The 15,065-nt window shown below is 37.7% G+C and overlaps 1 protein-coding gene across 1 annotated transcript in view; it reads right to left on the bottom strand.

The window, feature by feature from the left end:
- The window catches only part of PDZRN4 (PDZ domain containing ring finger 4), a 332,872-nt gene extending 319,070 nt beyond the window's left edge, over positions 1-13,802 (bottom strand). Inside the window, exons 1-3 of the mRNA XM_090275516.1 lie at positions 13,052-13,802; positions 10,206-10,292; positions 8,455-8,553 (exon numbers count right to left, since the gene is read on the bottom strand). Coding sequence (XP_090131642.1) covers positions 8,455-8,553; positions 10,206-10,292; positions 13,052-13,702 — 837 coding nt within the window. The 5' untranslated portion in view covers positions 13,703-13,802. The remainder of the gene's footprint in view (positions 1-8,454; positions 8,554-10,205; positions 10,293-13,051) is intronic.
- Between the last annotated feature and the right edge of the window lie 1,263 nt (positions 13,803-15,065).

Raw genomic sequence — 15,065 nt, 5'->3', positions numbered from 1 at the left:
AAATATAAGACAATAACAAACAGAAGTCATAACAAACAGAATGGCAAAGCTGAAAAATGTAATAACCGAACTGAAAAAAAATGCTCCAGGAGGGTTTAACAGCAGATTAGATGAAGCAGAAGAAAGAACCAGTGAACTTGTGGAGATGGCAGAAGAACTCACCCAATCACAGTAGCAGAAAAAAAAAAGTAAGAAAAAAAAAAGTGAAGAGAGTTTATAGGACTTATGGGAGAATATCATGCAAACTAAGATTTGCATTATAAAAGTCCCAGAAGAAAAAGAGAAAAGGCAGGAAGTTTATTTGAAGAAGAAACAACAGTGAAAACTTAATCTTAACCTAGAGAAAGAAACAAATATCCAGATCCAGAAAGCCCAGAAAGTTCCAAAAAAGAGACAGTCAAAGAGACCTACACCAAAACACATTATAATTACAATGTCAGAAGTTAAAGATTAGGAAGGAATTTTGAAAGCAGAGAGAGAAAAACAACTGGTTATGTTTAAAGGGACCCTATAAGACCATGGGTAGATTTTTTAAGCAAAATCTTTGTAGCCTGTAGGGAGTGGCATCATATATCAAAAGTGCTAAAAGAAAAAAAAAGAAAAAACTTCCAACAAAGAATACTCTAGCTGACAAAATTATCACTTGGAATTGGAGAAATAGTTTTCCAGACAAGAGTTCATTGCCACTAAATAATCCATACAAGAAAATTTTAAGGGACTTCTTTGAGCTGAAAATAAAGGATGCTAATTAGTAATAAGGAAACATATGAAAGTATAAATCTTACTGGTAAGACAAATATATAATAAAGGAAAATCACTTAAAAAACTAGTATGAAGGTATAAAGGTAAATGGAGTAAAAGTAATTGTACCTACAATAATTAGTTAAGGAATAAAAACATAAGATGCAAAATGTGACATCAAAAACATAAAACATGGTATGGGGGAGAGTAAAAATATGGAGTAGAGCTTTAGAATGTGTTCAGACTTTAAATTGATATAAATTTAAAACAACTGTTATATGTAAGTCTCAAGGTAACCACAAATCAAAATCTATAGTAGATACACAGAAGATAATGAGAAAGGAATCTAAACATACAGTAAATAAAGTCATCAAACCACAATGGAAGAGAGCAAGAAAAGAAGAAAGAAATTACAAAACAGCCAGAAAGACTACATTCTTTACTCAAAGAACATAAAGTGGCTGAATGAAATTTAAAAATTAAAACAAAACCCACATATATACTGCCCACAAAAGACGCATTTCAGACATAAGGCCACACACAGGCTGAAAATGAAGGGATGGAAAAAATATTCCATGCAAATTGAAACCAAAAGAAAGCGAGGGTAATACATAATGATTAAGTGGCCAATCCTACAAGAGGAAATAACATTTGTAAATATCTGTGCATCCAACAAAGGTGCCCCTAAATATATAAAGCAAATATTCACAGACATAAAAAGGAGAAAGAGATAGCATTAAAATAATAGTAGGGGACCTAATACCCCGCTCACTTAAATGGATAGATCATCCAGTCAGAAAATTAATAAGAAAACATCAGCCTTAAACAACAAATTAGTCTAGATGACTTAACAGGTATGTGAAGAGCATTCTATCCAAAAGCAACAGAATACAAGTGGGACTACATAAAAAAAAAAAAAAAAAAGCTTCTGCACAGCAAAGGAAACCAACAACAAAATTTATAGGTAGAAAATATTTTCAAGCCATATATCTGTTTAGTGGTTATTATTCAAAATATAAAGAAATCTTACAACTCAATACCAAAAAAAGGACACAATCCAATTAAGAAATAGGCAGAGGATCTGAATAGATATTTTTCCAAACACATACAGATAGCCAACAGGTACATGAAAAGAAGCTCTAAATCACTATCAGGGAAATACAAATCAAAACCACAGTGAGATATCATATTATACTTTCGCACCTGTTAGAATGGCAGTTATCAAAAAAGTCAAGAGATAAATGCTGGAGAGGATATGAAGAAAAGGAAACCCTTGTGAATTCTTGGTGAGAATGTAAATTGGTATAGTCGCTATGGAAAACAGTATGGAGGTTCCTCTAAAAATTAAAAAAAGAACTACCATTTTATCTAGCAACTCCACTTCTGGTTATTTATGCAAAGAAAACAAAAATACTAACTAAAAAGACATAAGCACCTCTATGTTCATGGTTGAATTATTTATAATAGCCAAGACATGATAATAACCCAAATATGCATCATCAGATGACTAAAGAAAATGTGGTATATGCACATGATGGAATATTATTCAGCCACAAAAAAGAATGAAGTCTTGGCATACGCAACAACATGAATGGACCTTGAGAACATATGTTAAGTGGAACAAGTCTGCCAGGGAAAGAAAATACTGTATTTTCTTACTTACATGTGGAATCAAACAAAACAAAACAAACAAACAAACAACAAAACAAGCTCATAGATACAGAGAACAGACTGGTGGTTGGCAAAGGCAGGGGTTGAGAGGGTGGTGAGAGAAATGGGTGAAGGGGGTCAAAAGGTGCAAACTTCCAGTATAAAATAAACCATGGGTTGTAATGTACAGCATGGTGACTATAGTTAGTAATGCTGTTCTGTGTATTTGAAAGTTGCTAAGAGAGTAGATCTTAAAACTTCTAATCATGAGAAAATAAATTCTGTAAAAATAGACTTATTGTAGTGATCATTTCACAATATATATAAATATCAAATCATTGTGTTGTACACCTGAAACTAATAAAATGCCATATGTCAATTATACCTAAAATATCACAAAATAAAATAAAATAATGTGATAAATATTCTGATGCAATCTTGTATCACAGAACAAGGTGGAGAGCAGGAGCTACAGTCAGCCCTTCTGACAGGAACACCACATGCAGTTATGTGTGTGTAAACTGTACAGTCAGATGTGTGGCCCTGTTTCCTTTTTCAGAGTTTAGCACTCAAAAAAACAAACAAACAAACAAACAAACGCTCAAGCTCATCTCTCATAAATTTAAAATAGATAAAAGTGCTTAACACATAAAACTCAAGGGTGTTAAGAGCTTCCTAGCCTCTTTTGTAAGCTAAAATAAAACTCTTTATTAACAGTGGAAACTCAGTGGAGGGGCAGAACACTATGACCATCAAGATAGAAGATCTAGGAAGTAGTTATTGTTGCCCTCATAGTTACAGGCAAAACAAACAAACAAACAAAACCTGAAAATAAAAAAAAAATTGAGAAAACTTTGTGAAATAACCCACTACATACTCAAGGCCAATACCCAAGTTCTCACAGTCTGTACCCCTTCCTGAAACTATGATGCTGTCTTATATCCACAGATTCTACTATTTTACATACTGACCCCTGTCATGATTTCTCAGAAAGAATCAAACTACTACTTGGAGAACGGGTAAACTAGATTAAACCTGTAGTGTCATTCCAGTAAGACAAAATGGTGATGCTCATTTACATTTGAAACAACTGAAGAAGCAGCTTCATACAACAGCCTGCTTTGCCTTGTATAGGCAGAAAACAGGGTCTCTACAATATGAGTTACCTGAAGGCAGACAATGGGTCTTATTGCTCCTTCATGGCACAGAGAATGCCCTCTGGCACCTACTGGAAATTAGTAAATACTTGTTGAGTAACTGAATTAAATCATGAATGTATAAAATTTCCCGCCACAGCCCTTTTTGCATCTGACTGCCCATTGTACAAATGGTGAAAATTGTACAACTTAAAACTTCTATATTTGTTCATCCAAACTGTGGTGTCTATGGAAATAGGAATCATGGAAAGCTGGGAGAGAGTGACCTGGAATCTCCAAGGAAGAAAATACTCACTCCTCTAGTGTCTCTGTGCTCTGGAAAACAAACTACTTGCATATGCTAAGTGAGACACATCAGGCTCACAATAGTGGGTTCCAAGAACCTGCCCTATGCCAGGCACTTTGTGTACCCAGTAACTATGAACAGCAGAGAAACTGAGGCCCAGCTGGCTTGCTCAAGGCCACACAATCTCAAGATGCAAAGGACAAACCTAGCCAGAAGCGCCTCAATTTCAGTATTCAAAATACATTAAATCTGCAATTACATAATGATAACTATATCATGATGGTAAAACTACATTCAATTTAAATACCATTTAACCATGATTACAAATCTCATTACAATGTGCTTCTTTACTTGCACTAACAAGATTGCTTTTAGTTCTTTCTTAATTATTTCAATCAGTCAATGTTGTTGGAACAGTTAAAAATACACTTTTAAAATGTAAAATGATGACTTTTTTTGAAGAGTTCAGTGATGGATTTGAATTTAATAGCAATTTGTCAAAAAACGAATGGCCCACCAGACTTACAAGTGATCTATAAAACTTGTAAATGCTTTTTACGCCTACACAAATCAGCACGGCTGCTCTGTGAGGTGGTAAGGTCCACTGCGGCAGACACAGCGCATTGTAGATCTGCTCCAACAGCATTCCTAAATGTTCAGCTTCGATCTACATTTGAATTTCCGGTGTGAACAGCTGTAATGGAACTGTGCAGAGCCTTAGGCAAATAAACTTGATAACCAGCAAAGATTTTTACTATAGCAGTGCAGAGAGTAATGCCATAAAATGTAGATGGTAGAACCTTAACAGAAAAAAAAGTGTAGTTGGCTTTCTGAAATAGTTAAGAAGTTTTCGTTGAGATGTTACATTTGTAAAGTTCTCCCTGCTACTACTAAACTCAGCACTTTCTAGCAAGTGCTACCCTGACATTGTTCAATGTGGGAACTATTTCTAAAATAAATGAAAAGGCCTTGTGTGCTACATTTCATCATGATTTCAAGCTAAATAAACAGAAGAGATTTTAATATATACACTAATAAAACGTCTGCTTTCTGCTCCAAACTGTTCTTCTCATAGACTGCATGGACCTCCACCCTCACTCCCCGGTCCAGAAGCTGAGAGAAGTGTGGAGTCTTGCCACACAGCCTTGGCTAGGAGCTGGGGGAGGGGTAAGGAGAAGAAAGTGTGAACCAAGACCCGTGAATGAATATGCACCCTTCCATTCACTTTCCCTCTCTGGGGTTAAGATTGCATGGCCTGCTATGAGCGTCACAGCAATGGTAATAGAGGGAGAGTTGCTGACAGCAGCAGTGAATGTTGATTCTCAACTCCCTCCCACTTGCCCCTTAGGTATCTAAACTGATAATAGCCACAGATGGTATTGCTCTCTTAGAGAATTGTGCCTAAGCCTCTGATAGTATCAAGGATTCTCAGTGGTTCTTTTGAGTCTGGAAGGGGTGAAAAACAGCTGTTCTTTGGATATAAGCTCTGGTGAATTCCTGCTCTAAGTAAACTTCTGTGATGTTTCAAACACCTTGAAAAAAATCTTCTGCCTTTTCAGTCTCCACTGATACTTTAGCACCTAATGGGGTAACTCAAATATCACAACTGATTTCTTTTCTGAACCTATACACATAACTATTTTAATAAATACAGATGTGTAAATATCTGGAAAGTGATAGGCATGATTTCTAGTGGAACTGACTTCAAGACTGAATTTGCCTTGTATTATGTGAGCAATATGACATAGATTTACCTCATGACTATGACTTTTTCTTTATAATTCTTGCATTTATTCGACCAGTTTCAGCAGAAAGTAGCATGTTTAAAACACTATTTTGGGAGCTGTTAGCCTTTGTTAAATGTTATCCAAATTATTATATCTAGTATTTTTTTTAGAATTAGTAAAACCTCTTTAATCAATAGAACCAAATCTTTAATAATATATCTACTTCCCCCTTCAACTGAGTGACTTAATAAAATTTTTTATTTAATAAGAACAATTCAGAACCTGTGGTAATGTACACTGTGAGCAATTAACTTGACAAAATATTTTTAGCGTATCTTGATTGTAATAAAAAATAAACTAAGTTTCTTTTTTTATTTCAGTCATATATCACTGAATTCAAAGCACTTAGTAATGTATCAGACTGTGGCAGGTAGGTCATATGAGCAGTTTCATAATATCTGAACTATTGGTGCACTTTATACTGCTAACAAGTTTATTTGTTGCACCAGGTTTAAATCAGCATCCCCATTTTAAATTTAAATGAGTTCAGTAAACAAATCATTGAGCACAAAACGTGGAAAAGAAATTACCCTATTTTAAAACTGTTTTTCTTCCTCTGTATATTTTTAATTAATATATTTCTTATCAGGTTCGTATCACTATTAAATGTGTAAAGTTGACTGGTACCACAGTGGCAGATGAGCTAAAATAACTGACACACATCAAATATTTCTAACTTTAATTGGTATATATGGACCCTTTACACACATATATGCACAAGAACAAACATGCTATTCGTTTAAATATATATGTTAAGTAAAGTCACACAAATATCTATTTACTTTAAAAAGCTGATGGCATCACTGAATGAAAAAATATGTGAGATTTATTTCTAATAGTTTTTCTTCCAAAATAATTCATCCTACTTAACTGGCAATATTCCAGAAATATATATATCATCTAACTTATTTCATAATTGCAAATGTGGTCACATGAATCTACTATAGAACTATAACAAAATATACATATTACCAGTATACCCTGACATAAAATATACATTGATAATTTCTGTCAGTGAGGCAAATTTCAACCTCTTGTTATTATCTGCTAATATATTTACATCGAAGGTGAAATAATACTACAGTGAGAACTAATTATAAATCATAACTTAGATTTTCATGGTTGATATCTTTGATCTTTAATCTTATATGATTTAAATAAGGTTATTTTGACATATATTAGTAACAGCACTAGATAGATGTCTAGATGCACTTCATTTATCAACCACATTCTTTATAACATTATCTCTTTACATTAATAAAACCAATAAATTTTTAACAAAAGTGCCATTACAATATAAGACAATTCTTCTTCCTTTTTTCTAACACAACTTTAATAAAGCATACATAACACTGTTACCTAGGTAACATAAATTATTTTCTAAATCCCTAGTATGTGTTTCTGCTGTGTGTATATGTGAGTATGTGTGCTAATTGTATTCAGTTTCAACAGACCTTCTAATAGTGTCAAATGCAAATATCCCTTTCCATTTAACTGGAAAAACCAAAAGGCTTTAAAGAAAAGGCAGAAAAAAGTTAAGACAATGCTTTTGTTTAAATTGTGTTGCCCTTTTAATCATACTGTGCAAATACAAGTAGAAATAGAAAAATTCTAACTTTAGAAACTGTAATATAAATGTTCCCACTAGGCAAACTGTCAAGACAACCTGGATAGCGTCAATGAAAGCAGGCCTGTCTTTTCTTGGCTATACAACTGGAAGGGGAGCATAATGCTACAAGAGGCCTCTTCAGATAAAAACCAGTTTTTCAGCCAAAGCATCTCTTCTCTCTTCTTCAAAGTACCTATGCAGCTAATTTATAAATGTTATGAGTTCTTTTCTTCCAAAACAGAAAACTATTGGCTCTTCTATACTGTTTAGCCTTACCCTATATAAAATTATGCAAAATACAACTTTTTAAAATAAACAATGAATGAAGATCTAAAACTTTATTCAGAGTTTGATAAAGAAAAACAGTCTCCATCAAGATAGTTTATGTAAACATTCAGAAAGATAGCACTATTAATTATATAATCTAGAATGAATAGATTTTTCCCAAAAGAGCAGTGGAGTCAGATATACCTTCCAAATTTCTATTTATGCCTTTACCAATACATTGGAAATAACACCATTAACAAAACTACCCTAATCATTTTCAGTAACACTAAATAATACTATCTCAACCAGTTAAAATTTCAAAACACTAATGTGGTGAATGGTAGTGACTCAAAATTCTGTTATCATAGCCCAAATTTTACTAACTTGAACGTATTAACTTTACCAATCCCAAATACAACAATACAGCTACAATTTACACTAGAGAAAATGAAGACTTTTCACCAGGTTTTTGCAATAAGAAAAAAAAGTGTCTTCCTTTTATTCATATAAAAAAAGACATGAAGAAGATAACCATATTAAACTAAAAAAATGGTAAAAAAGATTTATGAACAATTTCAAACTCTCATATACCATACTAATATCAAGTTTAAAAACATTAATATTTCCTTATCAAAATGTTCTTCAGCAGAGATTTATCATTCTTTCTTTGAAATGTTATAAAAATTAATGCCTTAATTATCACACAGCTACCTTCACAGTTAATGGGGAGAGATAATTATTAAAACAGAAAAATTCATTAACACATTTAGAAACTTCAGGTGAATTATTACTTTATTTTAATATCTAATAATTGATAGAGGTGAGATATATACTATATACTCTAGTTATATATACATGTTAATAACTACCACACCAAGGAAAACCAATGAGTTTAGAAATTTAAAATGTCCAAATATTTCTGCCATGAATCATATTTGTGTTTTAGTATCATCCTACCTCAATGATTTTGTCATGAATCTCCAAGCCATCTGCTCTGTCAGCAGGTCCATTTTCCAGAATTTTTGAGACATAAATTCCTTCTGCTGATATTTCTTCCTGATTATTTTATTAAAAAAACATAATCATTAGCAGTAAGAAATATGTAAACAAAATTTTCAGTTGGATCAAGGACAATTTAGTAAATGTCATACTGCCAATCCTCCTTAACATGAAACTTTCTTTTTGAGCTGGGGATTTGACACTGAATTTTAACTTAACACCAGTCATTAATCAAGATGGCAGCTTTAAAGAACAAGTTCAGCATCTCTGACCAGATTATCTATTTATCTCATGTTTTTGAGTATACATAAGAAGCTATGGGGAAAGGGCATATATGATTTATAAAACCTCTCACTTCCAAAGAGAAGTGCAATTAAAAAGGGTTATAAGTTAAAGAAAACAAAAAGGGCATCCAGCCTCACTATATAATTGGTTTGAGATGAACTCATAGTTTTGAAAATATAACAGCCTCACTATGTGACAGATTTGGAAATATAGCTCTGTTCCTAGTCACAGGGAAGACTGGGAGCTTGCTCAAATATGAAATACCAAAATATCAACTCTAAACTGCAAGAGACCCAACTCAAAGCTAATCTTTACATATTTCTGGGTATAATGAGGCCAATGATTAGTTAAACCTCAAGCAGATAACCAATAGGGTAAAAGTAGGACATTTTAGCTAGTCCCAGGAAATCGATTACATTACAGAATTTATTTAGGGAAAATGCTCAATATCCTATAATAATATGTTGTATAATTTTAAATGTCATTTTATTTCATGGCAGTTTAAATAAAATTATTTCTCCTTAATTAGCCTTCCTTAACATGTTTTAAGAGGCTCTAAAAAAATGGCCAATGTCATCTAAATGTCAAACACCTAACTAGCATTTATAACAATATTCCTTAGGAAAAAATGAAATAAAAATTGTATGATGAAGAGACGTCCATATTTTCCATAATAAGTGGAGACTGTTCTAGAAACAGAAGCAAAATAGTCATTAGTTGCTAGGTTTTTGAAATACTAAACACAGAGAAGAAATATGTCATTGCCATCCTGAACTAAACAGAGCATATGGCCAACAACTCTGGGACAACATCTGCAATAGAGAATGCAAAAACTTCATGGCAGTTTATTGGGAAAATTAAGAACGAATATTTTTTTAACTTTGCTTTTTTCTAGTTATGGTGAAGATTCAGTTAATGTAGTATTTAAAGGATATAATAGAACTTTGCAACCAAAGTATATGTTATAAGTTTATAACCCATGCATTCTGAAAACGATTGGCATCAATGTAGAAGGTACTATTCACTCAATAAAGGTTTTGATTTGGGGAGCCAAATAGGAGGTACAAACAGGCAATACAATTGCCTAATATTAGTAAAAAGAAATTGCCTAACACATTGTTGTGAATAGGCTTGTTTAGTAAATTTGCCAGTGGGGCTATACAACATAGATCAAATGCAAAATGTACTTTTTTCTTTATTTTTAATTAGCAAAGAGAAGATTTTTAGCTGTTGTTTTCTTTTGTTTTTCTCAAAAAAATATGAGTATGAACTGAAATATTTGCATTAAGGAATCTATTTGATTCAAGCACAATCTTAAAGATCAAATCACTTGTTTTTCGTACTCAAAATGCACAAATGAAAGCCAACTTTTTTTTATTACTTTATAAGCAAAGAGTGTGCTATGCATTAACTAGGTGGGTTACCTGATTTGGTCGACCTCCTATAATATTAAATCCCAAAGTATCATTTTCTCTTTCTAACACAATGGTGAATGGCTTATAGTCTCCATCCTGGAAGAAAGGGGATGAAATAATAAACTAAGTAAAAATATTTTAAAAAAATGCTAGAGTAATGCTTCCTCCCCCTCCTGCAAATACATTAACATTTGAAAAGAGGAAAACCTTAAAATTTAGAATAATTGAATTTGAGAGAAGGTTATTTTCTTCCTAAACTAACTTTCAAAGTATGTATTTGAAGGGAACAATCATCCATGTGAGAAAAATAACTATTTTCAACTAAACAGCATTGCATTTTAACACATGCAGCTTTTACACTAATGTGTTCATCACTTAATTCTGACTTCACTCGAATTTAAAACAGATTTCTGGTTTAGCCCTGCCGGTATCCTTATTCTTTCCCTTTATAACAGAGGAGTAAAATAAATTGTTGAAGAATATGAGAATTATGCTATGTAATAATTTCACTTCAGAAAGTCTTAAGGAATCGTGAACTATTTATAAATTTCTTTCAACTGTACTATTTGGATTACTATTGTAATGCAGGATCTGACAGGTCACAGTTATCCTAATTCTAAATATTCTTATCTGGTTTTGCCTAACTCTCAAAAGAATTTTTAAAAAGCAGAGGATTTTTGCTAAGTAGCATTTTTCTTCCGATGGCCAAATCAGAGTTAAATACATATAAATTTTATCTACAACCTGTTTATTTGTAAAGACCAATTTAAAAATAAAATGAAATAGTGGCAGACTAGACAAGTTTTATTTTTTATTTATTTTTTATTGGTTATATTGTTACAATAGTTTCAATTTTTTTCCCTCTGTTCCCCTCCGCCCTCCCCGAGCAATTCCACTCCCCTTAGTTTATGTCCATGGGTCGTGCATACAAGCTCTCTGGCTTCACCCTTTCCCATATTATTCTTTTTAAAAATGATTAATTAATTAATTAATTTTTTAAAACAATAAAAAATAACAATTCCCCATCTCAGACTTAAGACCCTTTATAATCTTATAAAGGACAATGGGCAAAGGTCTTGTGCTCCTCTAGCTGCTTCAAGCTGGGCATGGCCATCATCCTAGCTACCCTTAGGTCCAAAAATCCCTAGTAAGCGTGGGGGCGTAAAAGGGAGGGTGGCCTTCCCACATGGGGAAGGATCTTGCAGACTCCAGGTCTGTTGGCTGTCCCCGGACAACGGTGTGCTTGGTTTAACAGGCTGGCATCCTTGCTGTATTCTCTGGTTCAATTTTGCTCATTTGTTTGACTATGGTTAGTATTAATTATCCTAGGATATTATATATTTGGTAATTATTTCTGAATGATAAAATCTCATAAACATCATCACCACCGCTACCATCACCATCACCTTTTCCCAGGAGCTTTTCCCAAGCAGTGCACACAGCAGCCCCTACTGGTAGTGGGAAAACATTTCTGAGGAGCACAGAGAAGCCTTCTGATAATTAAGTCTGCTAATCACAGGCGGGTAGTTTTTCCTCACTTTTCAGAACAATAGCTTGACTTGTTAAATGGACTTCTGTCCTATAATTCTAGCTGTTGCTCCTTTACATCAAACATTGTTTCTCTAAGAACTTGAAACCTGAACTGGCACTACAGAGCGTTATTTCTGTGGTCTCTTTGGATTTTGTAAATTTACCTGTATAAAATAGGATAGAGAAAGAATCATAGCATCCAGTCTTTTAACAAGCAGTGTACTTCCGTTTATCAGAGTAGGAACATTGTAGCCCCTCACGTTTCAATTTTCAAGGCCAGAAGCGTCTTAACCCCACGCCTGAGTTGGAGGCAGTCCCAAATGGGAATCATCCTGGTTTTGCTCCTCCCCAGGACGCTGAAGAATGAAAACAGCTCCTTGAATGGAGTGCAAGTTCTGCTAAATCCCTGCTCACCATGGCAGCGACCAACAATGTCAAACACTGTGCAGAAGTCCTCCAGAAGAGAAGTAACAGCTTTATAAACAAGCCTCTTCACGAGGGGCGCTGCAAAGAGGCTTGTTTATTTGGTCTAAAAGCGGGCAGTCCACGAGCACAGTTCGGGGCCAGCAGCTTCGACAAAGAAGGGAAACAGCCGCTGCCCTGAGGCTCCTCTGACCGCAGATGGTTGTGGCAGCTCTCAGACTTGGTTCCGCAAGTCACACATACACGGTCCACCAATAATGAAACACGAAGGCAGGTGAGGGCTGTTTAGGGATGGCCAGGGTGATGAAAATAACTCTGCAGATCTAAAACATACCTCATCTCTTAATCTTTTGACTAGTTTTCTACATCTCTGGTACTCCATGTACTGAGTAGAAGGTGGCTGATATGGGCAGCCTGACAGGGGAGAAACTAGGTCGTTCGGAGCCAAAGGTGTGGGATTGACCAGGCCACAGGGATGCTGGTGCGGCCGGAGAGGGCAGGCAGGTTCGGGGTGGTCCTTGATTCTTGGCTTACCTTCCTCTGACTTCAGGGACGGGCCAAAGGTACGAAATATAGGTAGGCAAGAGACTGAAAGATGGTGAGCAAGTTTCTGGGTGAGAAAATGAGCTTCCTTAACTCATCCTTCATGGAAAGTTGGAATTGAAACTGTTTAACTCTTTCCGATCCTACTATTAGTGGAGAGGGAGCAATCCTTGTTAACTGCATTACTAATACATTCGAAAGAAATGATAGCACAGTAAGACCAGGGAGGGTGGAGGCTCCCTACTGCAGGATCAGGAAGGGTAGATCACGTTCCACGGGAATCCTGAAGTACAGAAAGAACCGTCCCTCTTTCCACCCCAATCGATCATTCCCCTGGTGCCCTATCCTTCTGCGCTTACCGGGCTGTGGCTGCTTCTCAGGTCCCTGGCGAAGTTGCGGACGTGAGCCATGTACTGGGTGAACTTCTCCTGGTACCTGCGGGCCGTCAGCTGCACCTCGCCCTGCAGCGCCCAGAGCTGCGCCAGCAGCGCCTTCTCGCGCCGCCTCCAGGCGAGCACTCCAGGCCCGGGCCCCCGCCCGCTCCCGCGGCGGCCGCCTGGCAGCCCCCCGCGCGCGCCCCCGCCCCGAGCAGCCCTGGGCGTCGTGCCGCAGCCCCCCCGCGCGGGCACGTCGCTGCCTCCGCAGCCGCCTGGCCTCAAGGCGCAGCCCCAGCGGCGGCAGCTGGAAGGGCCGAAGTCGCAGCGCTCGACGTGTTCCGCCAGCTCGTGCAGAGGGATTGAGTGGCCGCAGCCGCGGGCGCGGTAGTCACACCGGATGCGCAGCTTGTGGACGAGGCTGCGCAGAGGCAGCACCCGGTACAGCTCGCCGGGCGCCACGGGCTGGCACTGCAGCGGGCACCGGCGCCGCCGCGCCGCCCAGGGCAGCAGGCAGCTGGCGCAGAAGACGTGCCCGCACGGCGTGCACAGCGGCTCCTCCAGCACCTGGCCGCACAGTTTGCACTCGAAATCCGGGTCCACGGCTTCGGCGAAGCGCTCCAGGGCAAAGCCCATGGCGGGGATGAGGAGAGAGGGGGAGACAAGGCGGAGTCCACTTTCTCCGATCCCCCTGGTCTCCCCGGTATATCCCTTGGACAGCGCTCTCGGCGGCCCTGACTGAGCGGGGGAGGAGGTGAAGGGTGGGAGCTTGTAGTCTCAGAGTTGGGCTGGAAGTTTTCAGGCTCCAGCTAAGTCCCTCGGTTCCGCCGTATTGACTCTAATAGACGCCACTTTAAGTGACGCCTCCCCGCTTCGCTGCCCTGCAATTTATATTCTTCAGATTTTGTCCACGGAGAGCAGAGGCCAGATTACAATAGCCCTCAGGAAAACTGTGCTGCACTTGCTTGCACGACGAACTTCAAGCAGTTTCGTGCTGAGCTGGTAACCGGCCCAGAGCAGATGTTGAGAAATAACTTTTAATCCCACCTGAAAAGAAGCTCCAGGAAAGCAGAATCTTTGTTCATGAAGTTTTCCATTGAATTCTCATCGCTCCGCATCAAGTCGCTCTTCAATAAATATGTTTTTAATTAGATGCACTTTCGTTCTTTCAAATCAGCCAATTACTAAATCACCAGCGCAGTGTGTCTGCCACCTTAGGGAAAGCACGTTGAGGTATCTGCAGAACCAGGCTCCTCAAATCGCGGTCCAGAAACCAGGTGAGTGTAGCGAGGAGGAGTGATGACTGACAGCAACGGTGGGGGAAAGGCCAGGTGCTCGCCTCGGGAAACTGCTCCTTTGGGGAGAATTTGAACTGCCATTCCAAGCCTCCTACCATGCGAGGAGGCTGGGATTCTGTTCCTGGGCAGCCGTCTCCAGGTTCAGTCACCGGACCATCCATCTTCCACTTCCACAGGCATTAACCATTGGGAAGGAATGCGATCATTTGGGCACCTAGTAAGGAGAATTAAAGGAAGGGATTGTAAGAGAAAGCAGTCAAATAACAAATAAAATCTTAATAGGCGCTTCCCTCTATTTACCCTGAGTATACAGTTTAGGTCCAAATTGCCTCCTTCCTCAGTTGGACCCTTGAAAGTGTGTGGCAGGCCAGGCCCTACTGAGAACAAGCAGCAAGGGCTGCCTCCAAGCCTTCCTTCCCGGCTCCGCTCACCTGGATACACACCACTTCCTGCCTCCTCCTGAATCTACTTCCAGATTCTTTGGATGGGCTTCCTAAATTAGTCATTGGTGATTCCTCATTGCCGGCTGAGCATTGTTCCCAGGAAGCTGGGTACTTTTGGATAGAACCAGAAGCTATCAGTTGAAACACATGAACAAGGCTCCACTCTTTATCCTTGGAGCTAAGGGAAGAATTAGCAATGGCTAATAATAGAGGCTAATAAGAACCTTCTGAACCTTCTTTCTGTTTGAAAGATGAGAT

The sequence above is a fragment of the Furipterus horrens genome, unplaced genomic scaffold (genome assembly GCF_987537825.1).
Source record: "Furipterus horrens unplaced genomic scaffold, mFurHor1.1.pri manual_scaffold_4, whole genome shotgun sequence".
Classification (NCBI taxonomy): domain Eukaryota; kingdom Metazoa; phylum Chordata; class Mammalia; order Chiroptera; family Furipteridae; genus Furipterus; species Furipterus horrens.
This window is presented reverse-complemented; position numbering and strand designations above follow the sequence as displayed.